This window comes from Aethalodelphis obliquidens, unplaced genomic scaffold, assembly GCF_003676395.1.
Source record: "Aethalodelphis obliquidens isolate GAN/ISIS:26980383/991018 unplaced genomic scaffold, ASM367639v1 scaffold3, whole genome shotgun sequence".
NCBI classification, from domain to species: domain Eukaryota; kingdom Metazoa; phylum Chordata; class Mammalia; order Artiodactyla; family Delphinidae; genus Aethalodelphis; species Aethalodelphis obliquidens.
Window position 1 is genome coordinate 66,001,097 of NW_020837947.1, and position 27,113 is coordinate 66,028,209.

The 27,113-nt window shown below is 46.1% G+C and overlaps 1 protein-coding gene across 1 annotated transcript in view; it reads left to right on the forward strand.

Moving 5' to 3' along the window:
• Window positions 1-26,544, forward strand: part of BACH2 (BACH transcriptional regulator 2) — a 357,828-nt gene extending 331,284 nt beyond the window's left edge. Inside the window, exons 5-7 of the mRNA XM_027090368.1 lie at window positions 1,492-3,084; window positions 14,823-15,029; window positions 20,186-26,544. Coding sequence (XP_026946169.1) covers window positions 1,492-3,084; window positions 14,823-15,029; window positions 20,186-20,668 — 2,283 coding nt within the window. The 3' untranslated portion in view covers window positions 20,669-26,544. The remainder of the gene's footprint in view (window positions 1-1,491; window positions 3,085-14,822; window positions 15,030-20,185) is intronic.
• The last annotated feature ends 569 nt before the right edge of the window (window positions 26,545-27,113 follow it).

Consider the following 27,113-nt stretch of genomic DNA (forward strand, 5'->3'; position numbering starts at 1 on the left):
TTAAAATTCCATTCAGCTATGTATCTAAGAAATTTCCCTTACTAGGCATTCCCTTAGAATGCAGTGATATAAAATGAGCACTGCCCTTGGGGAAGGCATATGGGGGCTGAGAGGATGGTGTCATTCGCTCTCTAAGCAGTTTGCAGAGGGCTCCCAGAAGAGTTGATGTCTGCGTTGAATCTTGAACAGCAGATATAGGTCCTCACAAGAGTTTGGGCTCTGCGTGCTGTCCTGAATTCAATCCACGTGGCAGTCGGCTCCAAAGCCTGCGGGTTCGTCTCGCTCTGCACTTATTCCCCTAGCAGATATTTTTTAGTCACTGCTACTGTAGCTTCCAGCAAGGACCCCATGACCTCTGCTTTCATTTGTTTTGTACACATGATTCATGGACCTGCCTCCCCTCCCTTCCTTATAGGGTCAGCAGTGCTTGCAAGAACGTAGAGGATGCGTGGGTTTTGTGTATAGGGTAAGGAAGGCTGCCCTGAACACCGGCAAGTTTAATCCATTTTCATTCGAAAGAACAACTGGCCTTGGGCAACATATTTCTAATGGTCTAAGTCATTCAGCGTGTGTGTGCGTGCAGGCATGCGCGTGTACACAAGCTGTGCATAAATAGCACGTTTCCAATCTGCGGAAAATGTGTAATGGACAAGCGGCACATGACAGTAGGCTCAGCCCCTGAAGATTTACCAGGAAAGAAGACAGCTGCGTGGCAAAGCTGCTGCTTATAATTAGGGAAGGAGTTGCCCATGTCCTGTGCCATTCAACAACTTCAGCCATTTAAATGACAGCCGGCTTGTTTAGCTCTAACCACCCTCCACCCTTTTTAGGGGCCAGGAGTTAATTTCTTTTTGAGAACGCTGCTTTGGACTGTCATCTCTAGTATCATTGTAAGATGGGATATGACGTGATGACTGGAACATCTCAACTAGCAACCATGATGAATGAGCAAAAAACAGGAGTTGCTTTCAAGGTCTCTTTTTAACTTTGTGAGGGAAAAACTATTTTCAAAACCCCGTGGACTTTCCGGTTTCTAACAGGGCCATATTGCTAGTTCTGCAGTTGACGAGAAAACTATAATGCTTTCTTTGGCTCGAGTGAGCTGTGAGAAGTATCAGAGCACTCCTGACGTACAGTGGCTCTCAACAGGATGGATGGGGAGGGAAATTAATAGGCTTCCCATTGTTACCGTGCATTTTTGCCAGGATATTTCATTAGTGTAAACACTGAACCCACTGTCATCTTGTTTAGCCACTTGACCCTGATGATTTTCAATTCTGTTTGTCGTGATGAGTAGAGCACTGGCATGCACGAGACAGGCCCTAATTACTGGAAGCAGAATCACTGCTGACCCAGGACGAGATTAATTGCTCCTTTGCAGTCTTTATCCTGGGACATTAGCGCTGTCTGGTTATCTTGCTTCAGCTGAGGGATTCGGGACAATAGCAGTGCTGATGGTAACGGTCGGCAATTCCCCTGTTTGTTTTGCAGGTCACGGCCAGGGGGTTTGGGCCGCTGCTGCAGTTCGCCTACACCGCCAAGCTGTTACTCAGCAGAGAAAACATCCGCGAGGTCATCCGCTGTGCCGAGTTCCTGCGCATGCACAACCTGGAGGACTCCTGCTTCAGCTTCCTGCAGACCCAGCTCCTGAACAGCGAGGATGGCCTGTTTGTGTGCCGAAAGGACGGTGCGTGCCAGCGCCCGCACGAGGACCGTGAGAACAGCGCCGGAGAAGAAGAGGAGGAGGAGACGATGGATTCGGAGACGGCCAAGATGGCTTGCCCCAGGGACCAGATGCTTCCAGACCCCATCAGCTTTGAGGCCACTGCCATCCCAGTAGCAGAGAAGGAAGAAGTTTTGCTGCCGGAGTCCGACGTGCCCGCGGACACCAAGGAGAGCGCGGCAAAGGACGCATTAACGCAGTACCCCAGATACAAGAAATACCAGCTTGCATGTACCAAGAATGTCTATAACGCATCATCACACAGTACCTCAGGTTTTGCAAGCACATTCGGTGAAGAGAACTCTGGCAACAGCCTCAAGCCGGGGCTTGCCATGGGGCAGATTAAAAGCGAGCCGCCCAGCGAAGAGAACGAAGAAGAGAGCATCACGCTCTGCCTGTCTGGAGATGAGCCTGACGTCAGAGACAGAGCCGGGGACGTGGAAATGGACCGGAAACAGCCCCGCCCCGCCCCCGCGCCCGCCCCCGCCCCCCCTGCCGGGGCCGCCTGCCTGGAGAGGTCCAGGGGCGCGTCCTCCCCCTCCTGCTTAAGGTCTCTGTTCAGCCTAACAAAAAGTGTGGAGTTGTCCGGCCTGCCCGGTACCTCTCAGCAGCACTTTGCCAGGAGTTCCGCGTGCCCTTTTGACAAGGGGATCACTCAGGGTGACCTTAAAAGTGACTATGCCCCTTTCCCAGGGAATTACGGACAGCCCCACATGGGCCAGAAGGACGCGTCCAGCTTCACAGTGGGGTCGCCCCTCAAGGGGCCTGGGTTGGAGGCGCTCTGTAAACAGGAAGGAGAGCTGGACCGGAGAAGTGTGATCTTCTCCTCCAGCGCTTGTGACCAAGTGAGCACCGCGGCGCACTCGTACTCTGGGGTAAGCGGTTTGGACAAAGACCTCTCCGAGCCGGTGCCAAAGGGCCTGTGGGTGGGGACTGGCCAGTCCCTCCCCAGCTCACAGGCCTACCCTCACGGTGGGCTGATGGCCGAACACTTGCCAGGAAGGATGCGGCCCAACACCAGCTGCCCGGTGCCAATCAAAGTCTGCCCTCGCTCGCCCCCGTTGGAGGCCAGGACTCGGACTTCGAGTTCGTGTTCCTCCTACTCGTACGCCGAGGACGGGAGCGGGGGCTCACCCTGCAGCCTGCCTCTCTGCGAGTTCTCCTCCTCGCCCTGTTCCCAGGGAGCCAGATTCCTGGCCACAGAACATCAGGAACCAGGCCTGATGGGAGATGGAATGTACAACCAAGTCCGACCCCAGATTAAATGTGAGCAGTCTTACGGCACCAACTCCAGCGACGAATCCGGATCGTTCTCCGAAGCAGACAGTGAGTCGTGTCCTGTGCAGGACAGGGGCCAGGAGGTAGGGAACCCGACTAAATTCAAGCATGTGATCCACCCTCAGTCCTTTATCTGGACTCTCCCTGCCCCCCACCACTGCCAGGTTGTTCTTGTTTGTCAAGATTAAAGGTTACAGTAAAGGGACTGTCTCCCTCATCCGCAGAGGCAGGAGGCTTCCAGGCGATTCCAAATTAACCATTTTGTCCTAGAAAGCACTTGAAATTTGATCGAGATTTCAGTACTCAACAAGCAGAGGCAAAGTGCCTAGTGAAAACAGTCAGTCTAATGCCTGAAAGCGTGCGCAGGCGCTCCCGACCCCCGCCCCCCTCTCCTTCCCGTCCGTCTGCTTTGAAAGGATGCCATACCCCTCACCCTCATCCTTGCCCCTGGCCTCTTCAGTGTGAAGGAAAATATAGAATCGCTTTCAAAACTGACTGGTTGAAACTAGAGAGATCCACACTAAACAGGTGCTTTCCCGGCACCTTTAAGTTTCCTTGTCAGATGGGACTCTGGAGCCATCCCTTGTCCATTCATTTCGAAGCAGGTGATGGACAGCTCATCATCTGTCCCAGTCCCAGTGTCACTGAAGAAGCACCCTTGTCAGTCACTCATAGCTGTATAATGTGTCATTTCCCAAGCTCCCCACAGATGGTGAGAGTCATTTTTAGGAACAGTGGGGTTGAGTAGCGGTTTCTGTCCACCCTGAAAGCAAAGTACTTTCTAGATAAAAATTCCCAAAGGCTCCATCTACGTCTTCCCAATGCTGGGAGAGGAAGCAGGAGCAACGCCAGCCACATCGTGAGGAAGACTCACGTGGCCAAGGAGAGAAAGAATAGACGCCCTCAGATGTCCCCCCTTCCCCTGTATCATGAGAGGCCCCCGGAGAGATCTGAGGGTGTCTGTCACTGGCATAGTCTTGCTGATCGACAAGGAACCAACCCGAGACTGCCACCTGTGTCTCAGACCTGCCTCCGGAGCAGGACAGAGCGAGCCCAGTGAGAAGTCCCTCCCGAGGGCTGCTTCTCCGAAAAACACAGGAGGAAATGAAGCGTGGCCCTCATCATGCCAGTGCCCTCCACCCGCATCTGCACTCCCTGGTTATTAGCCTCTAGTGAAGCAGGGATGTTAACCCAACCAGACAGCAGAAGTGCCACCCAGGGTGAGGTGGGTTTTCACAGAGCCACGTGCGGTTTATTCAGCCTCTGCGAGGTTGGCGAGAAGCACATGAAGATTTTAGATCGGGCATGTTTTGAAAATAGATTCCAAAACTTCCTGTGCCAACTACAGAAGTGCCCTGTGGTCACTTCCTCGTTTTCTGGCTAGCCCGGTCCCCGCTCTTCTGTTACTGCCTGGCAAAGATGGAATAAGAAACATACTGAAAGGATTTAATTTAGCTAAAAGTCATTAAAAAGGAAATTTGAATGGGAAACTATTGCTATTTGAATACACTGTATCCCCTCAGGTTTGGGATGGAGGGTTGGGCTCAGTGCCCCGAGCCAGACTCACATCTATGTCATCACATCTGTGTCCCTGACCTGAGAGGATTGAGGTTTCGTGAGAACAGTGAAAGGCTGTGCGTTCTCTTTCCTCACTCATTTCTTTCCGTCTGATCACAACATTTAGGAGGTTTTCTTTTTTCCCTGAAATTACTCATAGGCACCCCTGATGCAGAAGCCCAGTCGCTGGGTCCATCGGCATAACGATTTCCCTTGCCAAGGATGTCTCCAGAAAAGGATAAATGCCTTTGAGTCTTTGTTTTCTTTATATCTCTCCCTTAAGAGGAGCCTCACCATTAACTAAAGGGAGTGTGCGTTTATGACATTTGCATGTTTAAGGACCTGTCAGTTTCAGATAAATCTCCTTTTGTCTCTCTAATGTCCCCAAAGAGAACTTAAAGTCACCTCTTGGAACTAAATGCTGCCAACAAGAGCACATGTGTCTTTCCTGTGTTCGGGCCTTATCACTTGTCTACCTTAGACCTTTTCAGTTTTAAATGAATCGATGAAAAGGAAAAATCGGGGCTTCCTTGGCGGTCCAGTGTTTAGGGCTCTGCGCGTCCACGGCAGGGGGCGCAGGTTCGATCCCTGGTTGGGGTGGGTGGGGAGGGAAAAAAAAGAACAGGAAGAACCATTCAACCTATAAAATAGTCATGAACAGGACTAGTCTCCCCTCAAAAAATACCGCTGTTTTCAAAAATATTTTTATTTTCACTTTTAAAAAATAGATCTGTTCTTTGCATTTCTAAACAGTCTCGAAAGAAGAGACATTTTCCAAATTTCTGTGTCATTTCGGGAATCACATTTAGCCCCTCTCGGTAGTACATTTTGGGTAGGATTGTTATAGTGAAGCTAAGGTTTTTTCCCAATTTGACCTTTTAGTTTTCCTAAAGTAGAGATTAGGTTTTGCAAGAACTGTCTCAGGGACTTAGCATGACTGTTCCTCTTTGAGTTAATACTTTGCTTTGGGGAGTTTCTTTGACCCAGTGGAAGTGTGGTCTCCAGTAATAACACTGAAGGCAAACCCTTCACAAAGTGAATCATAACTGATCCAGAAGCCAACATCTCCTGGGCTGATTCTTCCCCGATCTGCTCTTGTGTAAGGTTCCAGGTGACTTCTCTTCCAAGTGAACCCCAAAGAGATGCCAGAGCCAGAAACCAAAAAAAGAGTTTCCAGGGGACTTCCCTGGCGGTCCAGTGGTTAAGATTCTGCGCTTCCACTGCAGGGGGCTCGGGTTCGATCCCTGGTCAGGGAACTAAGATCCCGCATGCCGTGCGGCATGGCCAAAATATAAATAAAATTCAAAAAAGAAGAGTTTCCACCTCCAGCCAGCCACCTGTTCAGTACTTCAGACTGACGGGTCCTGGCTTCCTCCCAGTCTCCCTTCCTCTGTAAAGACCCAAAATGTTAGATCAAAAGAAAAGTGTTAACCTACCTTATATTCTGATTTCTAGTTACACCCTCTTAACTCTCCTATCTCGCCAGCATTGACTTCTCATCCTAACTATTCCCCAGCTTTGAGGAAAGTTTAAATAAGCACAATATTGTCCTTTATCAACAATCAGCTTTTTTAAGTTCCTTTTTAAAAATAATCAATCACAGCATACCCAGCCCCTAACATACCAAATTTAGCAGGCTTTCTCTGTGCCTACAGCAATATACAAACACACATTTGCATCTCCAGGGGTTTGGCTTTTATTTTAATACCATTTGCCATGTAATTACTAAGCAACTTGCTTTTTGCACATAGCTGTCTACTGTGTACGTGCCTCTAGGTCAATCGTGTAGGGTTGACACATGCTTCTTTAATATCCCTGGTTCCCATAAATCACAATTGACTCATAAATCACCTATCAACAGACACTCCGGTTTCCAGTTTTTTCCCTCTTACAAACATTGGTGCAATAAACATTCTTGTGAACATGTTTAGTGGTGGTGCTTTTATTTTTGTGGGTTAGAGTCCCATAAATGGGTTAAAGGTTATACTCATTTGTTGAATACTACCTAACCTACTTTCCCAAAAGGTTATAGCAATTCACATATCCTTCAGCAACTTATGAGTGTCCATTGCCCCCTGTTCTTGCCAGTAGGAGTGGTCACCAGTCCTTTTGGTTTTTGCCAATCTGATGGGCAAAACACGACTTCTCGTGAAGGTGATAACTTTCTTGTGTGTATTCGCCATTTTGTATTTCCTTTCCTGGACTTGCCATCTGTCCACTTTTTGGGTATGTTGTTTGACTTTAGTCAGTTTACAGGATCCTTAATCCTTAATATAGGAATATTAATCCTTTCTTATATTAATCCTATATCTTCTCCTTGTCTGCTTTTTATAGTGTCTTTTTCCATTTAAAAAAAATTTAAGTTTTATGTAATCGAATTATCAATCTTTTTCTTTATGACTTCTGGGTTTGCTATTTTACTTAAAAAGTCAACTTGGGAATTTTTATTTATTTATTTATTTTTGGCTGCACAGCACGGCATGCGGGATCTTAGTTGCCCAACCAGGGATCAAACCCGTGCCCTCTGCAGTGGAAGCATGAAGTCCTAACCACTAGACTGCCAGGGAAGTCCCCAACTTGGGAATTTTTTTCTTCCAATGATGAAAAAATGGACAGGTCATATTAAGTGAAAAAGGTAACATAAACAGTATATATAACAAGGTCCCAGTTTACTTTGTAAAGAAACATAAATAATAAAAGCAGTATAGAGAATAAGACAAAATGGGAGGCAAAGTTGGCAAGAGGGAATACAGGGAAAGGTTAATTTCTATGTATTTCTGTAATGTTTGAATTCTGTATTCAAACAGATTCTTTATTCTGTATTCTTTATTCTGTATTCTCACACAGATTCTTTTCTTAATTGAGATATAATTCATATACCATAAAATTCACTCTGTTAAAATGAACAGTTCAGTGGTTTTCAATGATTCACAAAGTTGTATGACCATCACCAGTGTCTAATCCCAGAATATTTTCATAACCCCCCAAAAAACATAATATCCAGCAGCAATCACTTCTCATTGCCCTCTTCCCTTACCCCATGACGTTACTAAACTATCTTCTGTCTCTATAGATTGCCTAGTCTAGACATTTCATTTCAAAGGAATCTTACAATATTGGCCATTTGTGTGTGGCTTCTTTCATTTAGCATGTTTTCAAGGTTCCTCCTTGCCCTTGATGTACCCACCAGGTACATTATCATGTATCAGTTCTTCACTCCTTTTTATTGCTGAGTAATATTCCACTGTGTAGATATACCAATTTTGTTGATCCGTTCATCAGTTGAGGGACATTTAGATTATTCCCACTTTGGGGCCATTATCAATTATTTGCTATGAGCATTTGTGTGCAAGTTTCTTGTAGACGTGTGTTTCAGTTCTCTTCGTTATATACCAAGGAGTGGAATTGCTAAATCCTATGATAACTCTATGTTTAGCATTCTGAGGAACTACTAGACTGTTTTCCAAGGTAACTGAACTATTTTACATTCCTACCAGCAATGTGTGAGGGATCCAGTTTCTCTGCATCCTCATCAACATTTGTTACTGTCCATCTTTTTTATTGTAGCCGTTCTAGTGGTGTAAAGTGATAGCTCATTGTGGTTTACAGGTCCGTTTTTAAATTTTGAAAATTATAGAAGAGTCATGAGCATTTGCCAAGTAGTAAGCATCTTAGTGACATCGTTTTGTACCACAAGCATTAACTGTAGGTTTTAATAAAGAAGCACTAGGAAGACAGTTTATTTGCATAGTCAAAAGCATTGATTAATTGGACATGCTTTATTTATTTTATTTTTTTGGCTGCGTTGGGTCTTTGTTGCTGCGCGTGGGCTTTCTCTAGTTGCGGTGAGCGGGGGCTACTCTTTTGTTGCAGTGCACGGGCTCAGTAGTTGTGGCACATGGGCTTAGTTGCTCCGCGGCACGTGGTATCTTCCCAGGCCAGGGCTTGAACCCGTATTCCCTGCATTCGCAGGTGGATTCTTAACCACGGTGCCACCAGGGAAGTCCTGGACTTGCTTGATTAACATGCTTCATGTCAAGAGGGATGAAAGTGTATGAGGGTGATGTGCGTACGTATGTTAGTGTATGTGTCGGAGCAGGGAGAAATAATGTCCAGAGCAAACACAGAAATGTTTCAGAAGAGCCGTTTCTGACTCTATGTCTTCCACTCAAATGTTGGCTTCCAGACATATGTTGGATGTAAAATGTTTACAGTCGTTTTTGTGGTTTGTTGAATCAGGCATCTTTTTACAAGTAACTGTAGTTGGTCTGCTTAATATTTAGAAAGAAAACCTTGCTGGGCAGCATAGAAGTCAGCCATATTTCTAATTAAAACAATGTTTTCACGTTGTCTAGAAAGACTCTTAGCATCTGCAACTGCAAAGCATATCGTATGACTCAAAGAAGAAACTATGTGACAAAGAAAGATAGGGCTGATAAACAGAAATACTAATACTCCACAACGACTACTAGTACTACTACTAATAATAATGGGACTTCCCTGGTGGTGCAGTGGATAGGACTCCACACTCCCAATGCAGGGGGCCTGGGTTCAATCCCTGGTCAGGGAACTAGATCCCACTTGCATGCCACAACTAAGAGTTTGCATGCCACAACTAAGGAGCCAGCGCAACCAAATAAATAAATAAATATTATAAATAAATAAATAAAAAGAACTCTCCCTTAAAAAATAATAATACTTCATAGTCATAAGGCAATTCAAACTTTTCAAAGCACTTTCTCCATCTATTATCCAGTTTTATTCTTCATAGCAATCCTCTCAGTTAAGTAGGGCAGATATTATCTCCCTCTGACTCCCAGATCCTCAAAGAACTTCAGGACAGAGAAGGAAAGACTTGCCTGAGATCACATAGCTAGGTAATTGCAGCATCACAACTAAATTCCAGCTGTCCTGTGTTTGTTTCAGAAACTGGATCATAAGAACAGAGGTTAGACGGACAGTTGTGCGGGAAGTGTGTCTTTGGCAGGGGAGATTTTGTCACTGGCATCTGCCCAGCACAGAGCTGACTGTCGCCATTCCAACAGCACTAGAATTGTCAGCCCAATGGGCATCTTGCTTTGTCCCCAAGACAACTCACAGGGATCTGAGGGGCTTGTAAGAGCATAAATGTTAAAGGCTTTGGAGAGGTGACTGCACCATCCGGTCCTCAGGGTACTTGCTAAGGGATCCAACTTCTGTAGCTTCTACTCAACATCTAATAGTGAAACCAAGAAAGGAGATAGGAAAGAAGATTGACCACCAAGCTTCCGCTGGGATTTCTAGAGGAAAGAGGTGCTTTTTTTCGCCTTTTTCTACAACACCTGCGTCTCTGTCCTGCTTCACCAATAGCCCCCATCCAGCACACCAAAGACACCAGGTGAGTGAGATGTGTGTTGAGAGGCACGGTGAGGTGAGGTAGCCATTGTGCTGTCTGATTACAACCCTGTAAAAAGGATACAGAGGAAACAAAGATCACGGGGAAGTCCACCAGAGCAGGAGAGTCATTGTTTGGGTGTGGAAATTTTATTCTCCTCTATTGTCTCATAATTGAATTTTCTGCTAGAAGTTATATATTTCTTGTACAATTTTTAAATGGTATTTTTGTTTTACTGGGAGAGAGGGGATGTGGTTTTGGCGGCAGCAACAGGGTAGTTGTTGGCAGGAGAGAGAAAGGGAGCAGCTGATTTCTGTCTGGTGAGAAAGAAGCACAAGCACCTGGGGTCCGGCCAGCAGCAGCCCCTGCTCGGGCCCCCAAGCAGGAATATTTAGGTTTCTTTCACTGTCCAGATGCCACAGCATCTTCCCACCTTTCGTCAGCCCCTAGGGCCAGAGACCCCTCGGCACTGCAGGGACCACTCATTTCAGGGAGCTCCCAGGAGGTCTAATCCCCTCCTCTGGTCACTACTGAGCCAGCCAGGATGGGTACCGGCTGAAAACAGCTTCTGCCCTGTTCCTCCTGCTGTGCCCCAGAGAGAGGAGAGTGAGTACTGTGCTGGGGCCAGGATGACAGCAACAGAGCAGATTAGACAGGCTGAGGCTGCCCGACTCTCGGAGTGAGTCTCCACTGAGAACCCAAGCGGCGCCAAGCACCTGTCTAGAGAGACATCGGCGCCCCGGACCCCTCGGGCCTTTGCCCTTCTAAGCAGCCTGGCCAGCCTTCTGTGTCTCTACGCTGAGCCTCACTCGCGTGTGAAGGCCGAATGGTGGTGGTGGTGATTGGCTGGACTCTCCGTCTTCTCACCTCACTGTTGACAAGGGTCCCGGGAATGAAAACTAAGCTACCTCCGAGAAGTAAAGTCCTGGAGGAGTCATTGGGTTCTAAGAATTTGCCAGAAGAAAGGCAGGAGGGCCTCAGCCTTCTCAAGGTCCAAGGCCAAGTCACATTAGCTGACTTTTGAGCCCATCTGGAGACTATGTGGGTGCCTGCCAGCCTGGGAAAGGAATGTTCTCCCAGCTCCATAATGGGTCTGCGGCTGCCGTTCATCTCCGGGGAAGATGCCCATCAGCTTGGAACTTACTACCCTGAAATCAACAAATAGGTGTGGTGAGTTTCCCACTGTGCCTTTCCAAGAACAGTCAGTGGCTTCCCTTTGGTAGTTGGGGTAAGTCCTCCCTAGCTAGAAGGGTAGCAGCACCTTTTCGAAAGAAACAAGAGTAGCTGGGGTTTGAGCTTTTTTTTTTTTTCTTCATGTGGAAGAAAGTGTATAGCTGACGATTTTCCTTTGACCTCTTTGCAAAGCTGCTTGAGTTGCAACAGCTCTGCTGAAATGTTATATGGCCTTTTGCTTCAAGGACTTTGAAACCAGCATTGTTGATTTTTCCTCTTTCCTGTCAACCTCGGTCCTGTTTCCGTAGTGTTTTATGTTTGCTGTCTGGAGGATTTAAAATACAGTAGCTCTTGGTATAGAAGGCCTTTTGACTTTCCCTGTGGCCTGAGCTATAGGTATATATTCTGTCTGAAAATAAGTAAACACACTGTAGAGCAGAAGCAGAATTGCTTTGTTGTCAGCAGAGGGGGAGACGCCACGAAGCCCGAAGTGCTGTAACCCCTGCTGTGCAAACAAGCCTCCTGCCTGGTGTGGAAACATCCGTGTCCCCAACAGACAGACCTCTGTGTTATTTAGGTACCATCCAGGATCTAAGTGTCTGTTTGTTATCCAAAGGGTATAAAAGGGAAATCAAACATTCTTTCATATCATTATAAGCCCTGTGCAAACACAGCCTGTGGAGAAAGCCCTTTCCCGGGTCCATAAACAAGGAGCTGTTTGTCCTGACTGCCCGTCATTAGCGGCCAAAGCAGGGCTGGGCCGAGCATGGTGTCATGTGCACTGTTGCGAATCTGCTCTCTTGGGCCAGAATTTGACAGGTGTCAGGGGACAGAGTTCGCCCTATGGAAGTTCAGTCAGAGCACCCACTGGGATCCTTCAGCAAATGCCACGTCTAACAGGCTCAGAGCTATGAAGTAACCTGACTAAGCCATTGCACCCAGCCGCAGGAAGGCAGATCTTTAGTAGGATTGCCTTTGTGCCTGGGGATTAACGAGCCACAAATGCCAGGATCCAGACTCATGTCTGCCTGCATCTGATGCAACCAAAGCAAAAGCCTGAGCTTACGATAAAATATCTCCCTCTCACTCCCCTGAACGACCCAGACATAACACTGCAGCTTCTGAAGAGTAACGAGGACCTGGTTTCTTCACCCCAAAATATTTTGATCAGTTAAGCCCAGACCTGCCAGTCTGATTCTCTGGTTACTGAAGTTCACTCGAGTCCACTTGTTCCGTCTTCTAGAGCTGTGTTGTCCAGTACAGGAGGCATACGTCACACGTGGCTACTGAGCCCTGGAAACGAGGCTCATCTGAATTGTAATGAACCCCCTAGTGTAAAATACACTTCGGATTTTGAAAATTTAGTACCCCCCAAAAGGTGAAATATCTCAATAATTTTTAATGTTAATTACATGTTGAAAATATTTTAGCTCCATTGAGTTCAATTAAATATATTATTAAAATTAATTTCACCTGTTTCTTTTCACTTCCTTTAACGTGGCTAGTAGAAGATGTAAAAATCACACACGCAGCTCACGTTGTTTGCATTGGACAGCGCTGGCCTGGCTCCTGAAGGAAGTTTAGGTTTATAGTGCCATCTGCTGGTCCACCTAAAGCAGACGCTAGTGTAAGCGGGAGTTCAGCCGTCCGAGCAGGGAAACACTGTCTCTTGGCCAAGCAACATGCAATCTTCCTCTTCCAGAAGCTTCTGAGCAGGACCAGAACTGACCCCTCAAGTCTCTGCCTTGTCAGGAGTCTTTTTTTTACTTTTTTTATTTTATACTGGAGTATAGTTGATTAACAATGTTGTGTTAGTTTCAGGTATACAACAAAGTGATTCAGTTATACATATACATGTATCTATTCTTTTTCAAATTCTTTTCTCAATTAGGTTGTTACAGAATATTGATCAGTGTTCCCTGTGCTATACAGTAGGTCCTTGTTAGTTATCCATTTTAAATATAGCGGTATGTAGGGATTTCCCTGGTGGTCCAGTGAGTAAGGCTCTGCACTCCCAATGCAGAGGGCCTGGGTTCGATCCCTGGTCAGGGAACTAGATCCCACATGCATGCCGCAACTAAGAGACCTGGCGCAGCCAAAGTAAATAAAATTCTTTTTTTAAAAAAAAATATATAAATAGAGCAGAGTGTATATGTCAATCCCAAACTCCATAACTATCCCTCCCCTCCACCCTTCCCCACTGGTAACCATAAGTTCAGTCTCTAAGTCCTCGTCAGTAGTCTTGAAGAGGGCGATGGCAGACTGGTGGAAGGTGCAGGCCTGTGTTCTCTACCTTGTGGGTGCTGAGGAAGCCCACAAGAACAGCAGTTCTTTTCCTAAGAAAGATTTCAAACTGCCACAGGGTTGTAAAGAAGCAAGTGACAGAATATAAGGAGAACATAGATCCATCTCTTAAAAGCCTAGTGTCCTCTCTTTGGATGACGCTTACCTGCCTTGATTTGTCAAGAGCTTGAAAGTAGGACTCTTTCTGAGAGTATCTGCATCGGTTATCTGTTGCTGCATAACAAATCACCCCAAAACTTCGTGGCTTCAAACAATGATGATCATTTAACATCTCTCACTGTTTCTATGGGTCTGGAATTCAGGAGTGGCCCATCTGAGCACTCCTGGCTCAGAATATCTCATGGGGTTGAAGTCAGATGTTGTCTGGGGCCAATCCCTGAAGGTTTGCCTGGGCCCAGAGGACCCATGTCCAAGGTGGCTCATTCATGTGACTGGTGAGGTGATGCTGGTTGTTGGCTGGAGGCCTCAGTTCTTCTCCACGTGGGGCTCTCCACAGGGCTGCTTGAGTGTCCTTGAGGCTCAGCAGCTGGTGTCCTCCAGAGACCACAATCCAAGAGGCCTAAGGGGAGGCTGCACAGCTCTTATGATATAGCTTCAGAAGTTACACACCATTACTCCCGCTGCATTGTATGGGTCAAGAGGCAGGAACACGCATCCCACCTCTTGACTGAGGAAGGTCAACATCACGTTGTAAAAGAAAATGTGAGGAGGGTTGGCCATTGTATTTTCCAAAAATACAAAGTCCCTAATGGGTGTATAGCACCGTGCAACTAAAAAGCGTGCCCCAGTTTTGCAGATGAGGAAATTGAGGCTCAGAGAAGTAAAGTAACCAGCCTGCAGTCTCACGTCTGGCAGGAAGGACTAAAGCCCAGTTCTAACTCCTAGATCATACTGGTATAGCCCCTCCAGGTTCTTTCCCTATGTCTCCCTTATGCTGTTGTAACTACAGATTACACTGACTGTTTCATCTTTCCAGCATCTTCAAGGTGTGCAGTGCTCTCTTCATTCAAGTGTTTTAGATGATTCTTCAGTTGATGTCTGTTTACAAATTGTCATTTTACTGAGTTGAGACTCAATGGGAGTAGGTTTCAACTAACTATAGAGCCCTTCTTACAAAAGTGCTGTAGCAATGGCAATGTATACATTTTCCAATATTTTCCATGCTGTTTGCTTCAAAGATCTCAGGAATAATAACCACATTATAATGTGTGTACTCACATTCTGTTTGATTATCTGAATATTACATCTTATTTATTTTTGAAACAGGAAAGAATAATCACTGCCTGCTTCAGTCGTTTTCAGAGTAGTTGGTCATTGTAAAAAGGAGGTTTTTCCAATTTTTGATGTTCCACCTGCCAGAATGAAAACAAAAATCCAGCTGCCATAATCATGTTCTGTTATTCTTGGTTCCAGGTCAAACTTCCCTTTCCTGTAGATCAAATCACAGATCTCCCAAGGAATGATTTCCAGATGATGATTAAGATGCACAAGCTAACCTCAGAGCAGTTAGAGTTCATTCACGACGTCCGCCGGCGCAGCAAGAACCGCATCGCGGCCCAGCGCTGCCGCAAGAGGAAGCTGGACTGTATTCAGAACTTAGAATGTGAAATCCGCAAACTGGTGAGTTGACCCGCCCTTTGCTGTCAGCAACCTGGAGTGACCGGGGCTGATGCAAAGTTACAGTAGCGAAGGCCAGAGAGGTAGAGAGAAGGCCACCGTTCAGGGAAGTTCGAGTTGATTTTTAAACGAGTGCTCAACAAAAATAATAGCTTTATGTCTGTAATGCGTGTGTCTGTGCAGGTGTGTGATTGTTTGTCAGTATTTTATATCTTTTAGCCATTCGTATATTTTTTTTAATTTATTGACGTATAGTTGATTTACAGTGTTGTGTTAATTTCTCTGTACAGCAAAGCGACTCAGTTATACATATATATACTCTTTTTCATATTCTTTTCCATTATGGTTTGTCACAGCATATTGAATATAGTTCCCTGTGCTCTACAGTAGGACCTTGTTGTTTATCCATTCTATATATAATAGTTTGCCTCTGCTAATCCCAAACTCCCATTCCTTCCCTGCCCTAGAGGTGCTTCTTTTTTATTTTCCATTCAACATGTGCTGAGAGCTAACATTTACTGCATGCATATGTGGACCAGATATTATTCTAATCTCTTTCTGTAGGTGGTCACATGTAATCCTCACATCAACCCTATGATTTAGGTTCTACTTTATCTCCATTTACAAAGGAGGAAACCAGAGTGCAGAGAGGTTAGGTAACTCCCCGCTATGTGGCAGAGCTTGAACGCAAACCCAGCTGCCTGATTCCAAATCTTATTTGCACTGCTTTCTCCCACCTCCCATGGAGGAGTGTAGGTTAGAAGCAGGACACCAGCCTACCACCAGGGGTCGCTCAGCCACGTGATCTCTTGAAGCCCTTCACAGCCCCGGGGTCCTGAATTCTGCCTCAAAGTGGCTGTCACCTCCTCCCCGTGCCTGAGAGTATTTTGTCTCGGGGAATAATCTCCCATCTCCCACGCCTCCCCCTCACTCAGAGCTCTGCACTCCCTTCTCCTTGATAAGCAACCTTAAGCTGCAGGAAGTAAATCCAGGTGGCCTCTGGCTCCTGACTGTACCCTTGAAGGCAATTAACGCAACTTCATTCAGCTCAGCCCTTCTGCCGGCCAAATCCTGGAAACTCATCCCACGTGCCCTGTCTGTGTCAGGCTGAAGAAGAGGGAGCCCACGGACTGTGGTCATGATCTAAGTTTGGGTCCTCAGGCTATACGTGGCGGTCCTTTCCCTCCTGGTAAGCCGTTGTCCTAACGAGAACCTAAGAGCAAAATAAGACATTTGAGAAGCCGAAGTAAATGTTACCTGTTATCAAGATAGTCCTGGACCTCGGGGTCTTTTTTTTTTTTTCTCGCTTAATTTAATTAACACCAACCAAGCAGGGGAAATGTGCCCATGTTCAGCGGCTGCCATCACCTACAAAATAAAGGCCAAGCTCCTGAACAAGATGCACTGTGTTCTCTGTGATTCGGTCCACCCTCCAGCATCACCTTCCTCTCCCTTCTTGGAACTGGACCCCCAATAAAATCAAACTGGATGCACTTCCCCTCAGCCCCATCTCCTGCTGTTTCTACCTCTGTGCTCATGCCTCTGCTATTTCTCCTCTACCTCGGACAGTCCTCGACTGTTTTTTTCTCTGACGACATCCTTTGTTCCTTAAGAGTCAGGTTACTCTCACCTCTCCAAAAAGCCCCTTTCCTGAGTCCCTGGTGAAGCTGAGCACCTGTCTTCAGGGCCCTGATCTGACCTCTGGCTTCATACTTACCACATTAGTCTTACATTATCTGTGTATGTGTCTGTCTCCTCAGCCCTGGCCCTAGACTGTAGGTTCCTCACAACAAGTGAGGAGCCTCTCAGGAAATGTCTGTTGCCCTAAAATGTATTAGAAATTGTGACTGAGTCATGAGATTACAAATTCCTTCTTTCCTTCAAATTTTTCTTTAATGTTGTTTTAACAACAACAAAAATGTTTAATTTAAGCCAACATAAGGAAGCAAGTTATTGCTGCTGATGAGTGTGGGTCTTTGGAAAGCCTGCTGGGCTTAAGTGGGGACCCAAGCAAGGCTGAGCCTGCTGGGTATAAGGTTTCCGGGCCTTAAGCAATGTCTATAGTAATTCGGCCCTACACTCTTTTTCAGGTACGAGAATAACTATTATCATCCATATTTGAGAAACGCCTGATTTTTTGTAATTAGCACTCTTCCCTGTGTAATTTTGTAATACTGAGCAAATAGGAAAGTCTAAGCCATACCCCTGGCAGATACCTAAAGCCCTTTGCTAATATTGTTCGGTTGAGAAACCAAGAAGGCGTCTCCTATTTCTCCCCCTGCGTTTTTGGAAACCCCTTGAGTAATGTGCTGCATTTCCCTGCTGAACGAGAGTGTCGCGTGCTCATTGTTGTGCACCTGTGACTTGGAGCATCCTGTTCTTAACCGAGGCCTTGATTTATACTGCCTTTCCTGCAGAGAACCAAAACCCTGTCACGTGCAGCATTTCATCTTCTTCCCCCTAGAAGGTGGCCCAGGACCTTTCGTAGATCAGTGGACGTGGAGGGGTGGGTGGCTTGGCCAGGATGATGTGACAGAATGGAGACCGCGATCCCTCCTGGGGCTGGTGTTGCCTCCCATTTTGCAGACTTGCAGGTCCAGGTAAGGAGGTCCAAGCTGCACAGCCACGAGTGTAAGATTTCTTCTCTTCGCCAGCCCTCAGGATGTGTTTTACTCCACACCCGCCCCCGCTCTGGGGAGTGGCGCCCTTTCCCGGTGGGCGGGGGCAGTCTGGTCCCGCCCCGCGAGGCCCGGCTCCCGCGCCCACTCACTCCCGCCCGCACCCACGCGGTCTCCAGCACACCACTCACTCTGCTTTTGCAAACTTGTGAAATGTATTCCTCTCGAGTTGCACTTGTACATCTGTTTATTTTTCATTTTTAAAACATGTTTTCTTGATAAATTTATAAATATTTTAGCAGGTGCCCTTTCCCCGTGTAAATCTCTGTCTCCGACACACATGTCCACACTGTCTGCCAGATTGCATTCGTCTTTCGGCACGTGCACCTCCCATGTAGGAGACCCACTGGTATGTTTGCTTCTCTCTCTCTCTCTCTCTCCCTCTCCCCCCCCCCTCTTTTTTCCATCGTCTTGCATCCTCTCATCTCTCCTGCGCACCCTTGCAAAGGGTGAGGACTCACTTCACAGCGCTTCAGATGTCCCGTTTCTCCATCCATTTCACTGCGTGCACCTCACGGAGCGTCCTCTTCTTCTCTCCTCACACAGCTAGTTATGGGAAAACCTCCATCAGTCTCCTCTGTGGTGGCTAAATTCACCTCTCTGATGGGGTGATGAATTTTAGTAACACAAGAGCTTATGTGGGGTTTCCTCTAAGGAGAATATCTCAGAACCCTGGGCTGGTACTCTAGGGCTCAGCCTTCTCACCTCTGTCCCTGCTTCCTGTGTCCAGAGAGAACTGGTCTTGGCTCTCACTGCACAGTCCCCAGCCATCTGTGCCGTTGTGTTCAGTCCATCAGCTACAGAGGCCAGAGAGCCTACTGATATAGGATTTTTTTTTAAATAAATTTATTTATTTATTTTTATTTTTGCCTGCATTGGGTCTTCGTTGCTGCGCACAGGCTTTCTCTAGTTGCGGCGAGCGGGAGCTACTCTTCATTGCGGTGCGTGGGCTTCTCGTTGCGGTGGCTTCTCTTGTTGTGGAGCACGGGCTCTAGGCGCGTGGGCTTCAGTGGTTGTGGTGCACGGGCTCTAGAGAACAGGCTCAGTAGTTGCGGTGCACGGGCTTAGTTGCTTCGCAGCAGGTGGGATCTTCCTGGACCAGGGCTCGAACCCGTGTCCTCTGCATTGGCAGGTGGATGGATTCTTAACAACTGCGCCATCAGGGAAGTATAGGACTGAATCATGTGAAACTGCTGATGGTTGATTTTTTTTTTTTGCAATTTTCATTGTCTTTTTTCTAAATAGACTTGCTTTTTTCAGAGAAGTTTTAGGTTCACAGCAGAATTGAAGGGAAAATACAGAGTTCCCACCTGCCCTCTACCTCTGCACACTCACAGCCTCCCCAGAGTGGTACGTCTGTTACAACTGATGAAGTTATAATGACACATCGTAATCACTCCAAGTCCATAATTTACCTTAGGGTTCACTCTTGGTGGTGTATGTTCTGTGGGTTTGGACAAATGTATAATGAATGGCATGTATCCACCATGACAGTGACATAGAGTAGCTTCATCTAAAAGTCCTCTGTGCTTCAGCTCTTCATCCCTCCCTCCCCCACCCCACTCCTTAGCAAACACTGATCTTTTTACTATCGCTATGGGTTTGCCCTTTTACAGAATGTCATATAGTTGGAACTGATGGACTGTTTTTTGACCTTCAGAAATCGCAACCTAATGCATTTGGGGGAGATTTTCAACTACAAGGTTTGGGACTGAGAGTTTTCCAATAGATTCTCTGCAAACCCCAAATTCCAGGAAACTGGAACCTTGATTCTCTGCAGTTTTCTGGTTGGTGGTGATTTTGCTGGTCACTCGGCTGGGCCTCAGAGAGGCATGAAAAGAAGCTACCACGGGGAAGGTGTCAGGGTCACTGGCACATCTGGATGGGCTGCTCAGATGGGAGACTTGGCAGAAGTATGTGTCCAGGCTCTCATCTTTTAAGTTTCTAGATCCTGACCTAGTCATTTATGAGTTACACTATAATGTAGGATGCAAAAACCAACGCTGGAAAAGCCCTGGAACCTACTGTATAGCACAGGGAACTCTGCTCAATATTCTGTAATAACCTAAATGGGAAAAGAATTTGAAAAAGAACAGAAAAGAAATAATGAAGTGGGCTTGTATGATTCCATTTATATGAAATTCCAGAGAAGGTAGATCTATAGAGATAGAATGCAGGTGAGTGGTTGCCTGAGGCGGGGGGTAAGCATGGGGAGTGACTGCAGTGGAAGTGAAAGAGATTCTTGGGGTGATGGGACTGTTCTAAAATTGTATCATGGGATGGTTACACAACTTTATAAATTGACTACAAATCATTGATTGTTTCATACTTGAAATTAATGAATTTTATGGCATGTAAATTAAACCTCAATAAACCTGTTAAAATTTTTTTAAAAAGAAAAGAAAAGAAAAGCTCCAGAAAACAGGATGCTGGGTCCTCCCATTCAGGCTGGATCAGGCCTTTTCTCTTTCTTCTGTTCAGGTGTGTGAGAAAGAGAAGCTGTTGTCAGAGAGGAATCAGCTGAAAGCATGCATGGGGGAACTGCTGGACAACTTCTCCTGCCTTTCCCAGGAAGTCTGCAGAGATATCCAGAGCCCCGAGCAGATCCAGGCCCTGCATCGGTACTGCCCTGTCCTCAGACCCATGGGTCTCCCCACAGCCTCTGGTATGAACCCCGTGCCCTTGGGCGTGGAGCAGAACCTTGCCGCCCCCCAGTGTGCGGTGGAGGAAAGCGTGCCCTGCTGCTTGGAGCAGGGCACAGCGGCCCCCGGGCCCCCATGGGCGCCCAGCAGCGCCTCAGAGAACTGTACTTCTGCTCGGAGGCTGGAAGGCACTGACCCAGGAACCTTCTCAGACAGAGGACCTCCTCTGGAACCCAGGAGCCAAACGGTGACCGTGGACTTCTGCCAGGAAATGACTGATAAGTGTACAACCGATGAACAGCCCAGGAAAGATTACACCTAGTGACGGCCTGCCTCCTAATTACTCAACCCTCTCCCACCCAGGTGTCCATGGGTCAGCCTGCGGTGCCGTTTGTCTGTCGTCTGGAAGAACCAAGAAGGAATTTGGTGCACACTACAGCAGTCTTAGCAGCAATACTGTTTCCAAGTATTCTCTCCTCCCTTCAAGCAGGAGCGATATATAGTTACCTTCACGATGGTGCTACCCCTTGCTCAGGCAAGGAAAGACGACAGTGCTGATGCTGTCTGTCTGTGGGTTCATTTCAGTCTTAACAGGGATAGACTATAACACCTCTAGGACCCAACCACGGATTTTTTTTCTCAGTGGCCCATGTCACAAACCCTATCTCAGGAATTTCTTCTGAATGTTCAATTTTTTTCATTGAAGACAGCTTCTATACACATCAAAGTTTTATAGCTAGACTGTACATATTATATATAATATATATATAAAATATATATCTCTCTCCATATGCAAAAGTCCTGCATGCCTCAATTTTCTCATCCTAAAACTGGAAACTTCGTTTCTCGTTTATAAACAGGTTCCAACATTCCTCTTCTTTTGTCTCTGACGCTAGAACTAGTTTGTAATTGTTAAGATGGTCGTTTTTCTTGCTTCACAGTTCACTTTCAAGTTGTGCTTATTTATGGACAGAATTCAATGTTGGAAGCTTTCTTTGAGGTTTTATTTCAGACCTTTTTTTGTTTGTTTGGTTTGGTTTGGGCACCATCAAATGGTGCCAGTTGAGTATCGTGGGTTTGGTTTTTTCTTGCAGATACTGTACAGTCAAGGTCAACTTTGCCACTTGCACTGAGTTTTGGGTCAAACCTATTTTCTTAAATGAAGTTGTCACTTCAGTATAACTCAAGTAAACTGTATATTCTTTGCTTTTAGTTAAAAAAGTAAAACAGTTAGCTAATTAAAAAAAGCACTCAGGTGATAATTATGTAGGAAAAACAATCTTGCCAAATAATGAATTCATCCTAGGATGTAGACAATAATCTGCTTGAATATTTTTATATTTCACCTCCTCCCCACCTTTTCCTAAGCAAAGTTTAAACGCAGAGAGTTCAGAGTTGATGCTGGATGTTCAGATTCCTAAGTGGGGAAAGAGTTTGGACGTCTCACTCAAAAGCGCATCGAAACAGCAGGAATCGTGATTTTGTACCAGAACTCAGCAGGCATTGGCTCCTAAATAGCAAGTTAGAACTGTTTTCTCAGCCCGGGAGTAAGTCCCATTCATTTCAACACTTCCCCAGGCCTCTGCTTGCTCTCGGAAGCATAGGATAGTAGGAACTTCTCCGGCGAACGACTTGGCTGCTCAGCAAGCCAGCTTCCCAGCCCAGGACCTGCCTCCTGCCAGGGACTCACCTGAGGGGGTCTGAATCACAGCCCTGGGGGTGCCGCCCTGAGGTGGCCGTCCTGGGGTTAACGCAGCTGGCCCAGAGTAGGAGAGAGCAGGACAGATGTTAGCCTGAGGTCTGTCCCTGACGCAGGCAAAAGCATTTCTTTCTCCCTTCTTTCTCCAAATGCTTTGAGTTGAATTCTGAGATTTTTCCACCCTTCTCTAGTCCGAAGGCAGATTTCTTTCTGAGGCTTTGGACACGACGTGGCCAGGAGCCCTCCCTGCCCCCCACTCACCAGGCACACACCTTACCCTCACCTGATGATCATTTCCTTCTCTTGCTGCAAAACTAGTTGGCTTGCAACCCACAGAGAGCAGCTTCCCTTGGCTCAGGGGGCACGTTGGCCCCTGGCCACGTTTACAGGAAGGTGTGCCGGACGCCACAGCCGGCGCAGGGGAGAGATCAGCTCCCTCCCTCCTCCGGGCCGGCTGCAGGAAAAGTCCTGAACAGTCTGATGTGGGGATGGGGTGGTGGGCAGTGGGGACTAGGTGGTTGATTTTGTTTCTTTATTTGTGCCATTGTTTGGAAGATATTAAAGCTGCATGTAAAAGGGGAAATTAGTATATGACGTAGGCAAAAAGTGAAATCATAGTAACATATGTTTTAGTATTAACTTTTTTCTGTACAAATATTAGTGCTAAATGTTTAAATATGTATGAATGCCAGAAATTTGTTGGTTCATGCGGTAGGATTAAAAAAAAAAAAGGCTTTTCTTTGAAAATAGTTCCACTTTTAAAACCTGCCTCTGGGTTTTTGTTTTTTCTCACGTGTGTATGTATGGTGCGTGCTCGTCTGAGACAGACTGTGATCCAGCTCTGAGTTGGAGGTACCGTTTTTCTTGTGGCTGTTGGGATTTCTTGGCCTAGTAGAAGAGTTCTGTGCTTCACCGTGAGGTTTGCCTTTGGGAATACTGGTGACAGCTCGAATTTAAACTCGTTGTGAATCATGTGATCCGTCACAGGCGTGTGTTCTGGTAGAAGAGTCGGCCAACAGTATTTTTTTGGTTTTTTAACTCTCTTGTTGCCTTTTTTAAGTGACCTCCTCTTCTTTGGAAAAAGGAATGTTTTCTGCTCATATCATAACAAGGTCTAAACCAGCCCGTTGGCGTGACTGACCCTGGTACCAACACATGTGCATCTGGTAGTCATGGTCGCATTCGTGCCGTCCCCGTTCTGTTGTCCTGTGTGGCAGGCCTCCCGCTGGGGGGGGAGGGGTGTCCTCTGTTCCCCTCCCTGCTAACTCAGCCCACAGTCTCCTCCCACCAGCCCCTGCCTCACGTTTCTTCCTCTGCCCCAGTCACACCCCTGCCACTCTGGCCGTGGGAACTGGTTAAAAACACTGCTGGAGAAACTGTCTTTCGATTTCTTAGAGATGTGAACAAGTTACTGGGATATGGTTCACTATCGACCAGGAACAAGCGACTGGCTTTGTGCAATTGTTGACGTGATGCGTCTGTGTCTCTTACGGCTCCGAACCATGTGCTTGTCAAGATTATTTCCAGGTTGATTCAAAGGGAGGACTAGCTGGGGACCAGAGTCCAAGTTGCCTCAAGTGGAATTTGAAAAACCAGCCTGTCTCCTTTCCCTGGGATCCCTTAGTGCAACTCATGTCTTTTCTGAAAGAGAAAAGCAAGTTAACAGCAAGGAATAGCATCTGCACGGCATGGTGACATTTAGTGGTATCTTTAAGGGTCCATCCTTACAGATATAAAGGACTCTTCCAGCTACAGAATGTTCAGGAGGGTCCCTGCGACAGGCGAGTTGTGTCTCCAGGTGGCTGGGTCAGGCATGGGCTGTTGGAACGGGGACAGTGGAGGTGGCCCTGTGGCTAGTTAACATCCGCCTGAAACTAATCCTCCCGTCGGATCTGCCTTTGTTCTACTTGTGTCTCCGGACAACCTCACTTCGTTCAGGTTGGTCAGGCTTGGGCAGGTGCATGCTTTGCCGTATGTGTCTGTTTCTCTTCGTTATCTGGGGGTGCCTTGAATAAAAGAACTTCATGACATACTGATTCTGGAACAAAACTGTTGCAAAAACGAACAAAGAGCGAGCTGGCAAAGTTACTAGCCCACCTGCTCCTTCTCTTCTGGGTTCCCTAACAATGACTCAGGCGTCAGAGGTGATGCTGCACTAGGAAATGTTATTTTGTATAGTGTACAAGTAATTTATTAACTGTCTTTCTAAAGGTATGCTGCTTTTAAGATGCACTATGATTTTGGATTTAATCCTTGTGTTGCTTTCCCAAGGAAGTAAAAAAAAAAAAAAAAAAAAAAAAAAGCTGGTGATTAGTATGTCCACTGCCACTTCTCCTTGAAAAGGAAGGCAGGGACCAGCAACAGGACTTGTATGAGGGGACTGCTAAAAGCCAGGTGGGCACACTGTGAAGTCCAGTGTACCATCAAGAGGTCTAAACCTACACTTTCTCTTTTAATGCTTTATGATTGCCATTAAAGAAGAAGAAACAAACAAAGGTGTGAAAATGTTATGCCTTTTAAGAAACCACTGAATCCTGCCCCTTCAAGCTGATCCACATGCTATGTTGAGCATAATCCTCCCAAAATGCGTAAAAGCCTGCAAAGCTCTTTCAAAACCCTATTAGCTACCTAGTTCTATACATTATACCCCATTTCAACTAGGAGCCGCTTAATACATGACTTCAAACGGTGCCACTAGTGCTTAGCAATGGTTGGAGGAGTTGCCGATCAAGAAGGCAGCCAGAATCAAGTTTTGTCCTCAAATCACTATAAATAGGCAAAGAAACATACTTTTTTTTTTTTTTTTAAAAGAATAAAGCTGGGACTCCCCTGGCGGTCCAGTGGTTAAGACTCTGCACTGTCAATGCAGGGGGCACGGGTTCAATCTCTGGTCAGGGAGCTAAGATCCCACATGCCACACAGCACGGCCAAAAGATTAAAAAGAAAAAGAATAAAGCTGCTCACTGGACCATGAGTTGGTCTTTCGTCCCCAAATTGAGGATTTTGTAGGTTCAGTTCCTGGCGAGTCAGTCCTCAGATCAACGCCTGTGTGGAGTTGGCATTTGTGCGGGCAGTCTGTGTGCATGGGGGCCTTGTGTTCAAGCTGTGTGTGCCAAATACAGCCCGAGCCATCTCCTGACCCAGGCATCCAAGACGGATGCTGTAGAATAGAACATATTTGTACACAAAACTGCGCGCAAATAGTCTTTGTACATAGAAAAGACCTATTGTGGCAGATGGAGGATAAATTATTCAACCGACGGTGCAAAAACATTTCTTGCAAAGAAAAGTGTATAGTATTTTCCTACACTCCACCCTGGGAGATAATATTTATATCACGTGGATATCAGTGCATTTTCATTGTAATAGGAAAAGGATGCTGCCGTTTTGTGAAGAAAACCCACTTGGTTGCAGAGGCCCACTTTCGTAGCTTTGATTGCCTGTTGTGACGTGGTGTGTGCATTGCACTCTCAAGCAATGGACAAACAGCTCTGACTTTCCTTTCCATTCCAGTGGACTGACCTCAGATAACACAGTGGCCTCCTTAGACACAGAAGTGCACCCAGAGCCTTCATTTCAGGTAGACTCCCCTGCGGTGCCAAACGTTCCCGTGGGGACAGGAAAGAGTGAAGGGACTTGGACAAAAAGGGTTTTTCCTACAGTTTGATGCTAAGTCTTCTACCAAAACATGTCTGGAGACAGAGGGGTGACCTCCACATGAGTCCTAACAATGCATTTCGCGCGTGTAAATGCTGGGATGCCCGTTCATGCGCCGAGGTAAAAGACCTGCCACTTCTAGTGCGATCGGGAAGCTTCCACAGGCATGCAGGAGCTTCGGGCGCTGGTTAGACACGGTGAGCCATTCAAGGCAAGCACCACCTTTGCTTGTGAGGCCCGAAGGGCCCGTGAGAATTTGTTCCAGAACCAGTCTGATGCAAGTGCACCTCTAATCTATGCCTTACAAACTCCAGAGGCCATATTCAAAACAGGGTCTTCTCAGTGTATGCAAGGGGCTGCAGCCCCTCTCCTCTTCCTCCCCAGGTCAAACAATACGGACAGTTTTCACACATATCTACCTGTATAACCCTCTGTACCTCTCATAACTGGTCAACGACTGTAACAGGTTACATCAGGTGTTTTTCTACATACTTTTTACACAGATTCTATGCGATTAATGTAACTTAATTCAATGCATCATTTTATTGTACTAGTTCTTAGGCTTGTCTTTATTTTCTAAGTGATTGTGGTTTTTCTTGTGGTTTTTAATTGTAAAAAATGAAATGGCTGTTGATGCTTATTCTCTGTAACTAAGAATTTTTACCTTTTTGGGGAAAAAAAAGCATTGCTATGAACTAATGAATTGAAACTTCATTTACTCATTGTAAATATACTATTGTGCAAAAAAAAAAAAAACTCAATTGAATTGCTAGTGTTAACTGAATTTTGTCTAGACACCATTTCTGTTGATGAAATAAAGACATATCATTACACATTGTAAACTGATTTTCTCTGATCCCTATGTTAGAGATTACATAGCTGGAGGCCTTAGGAACTCTTTCTTCCCAGAGAAGCCATATCTCTTCCTCTTGTTTGGACCCTTATCTGCTACCTGATTAATCTGATTAGAAATCTTAAAAATGTGATAACTAATGCGATTCCTCAACTCCCAATTTTAAAAATCCCTAGTGCCGGGACTTCCCTGGTGGTCCAGTGGTTAAGACTCCATGCTCCCAGTGCAAGGGGCATGGGTTCGATCTCTGGTTGGGGAACTAAGACCCCGCATGCCACACAGCACAGCCAAAAACACCCCACAAAAATCCCTAGTGCCTGAGAGTAAACAAAAGGCATTAAGCCCAGTTTCCTGGTTTTGATATTGTGTTATAGCTATGCAAAACGTCACCACTGGGGGAAGCTGGGTGAAGAATATTGTTTCTTAAGGGCATGTGAATCTACAATTATCTGAAAATAATAGGTTTAATTGAAAATAAAAAGGTAATGAAAGTAAATGGGGAAGAGAAAAAACCAATGCCAAGATACAGTGAATTGCACGGCAAGGATTTTAGAATTG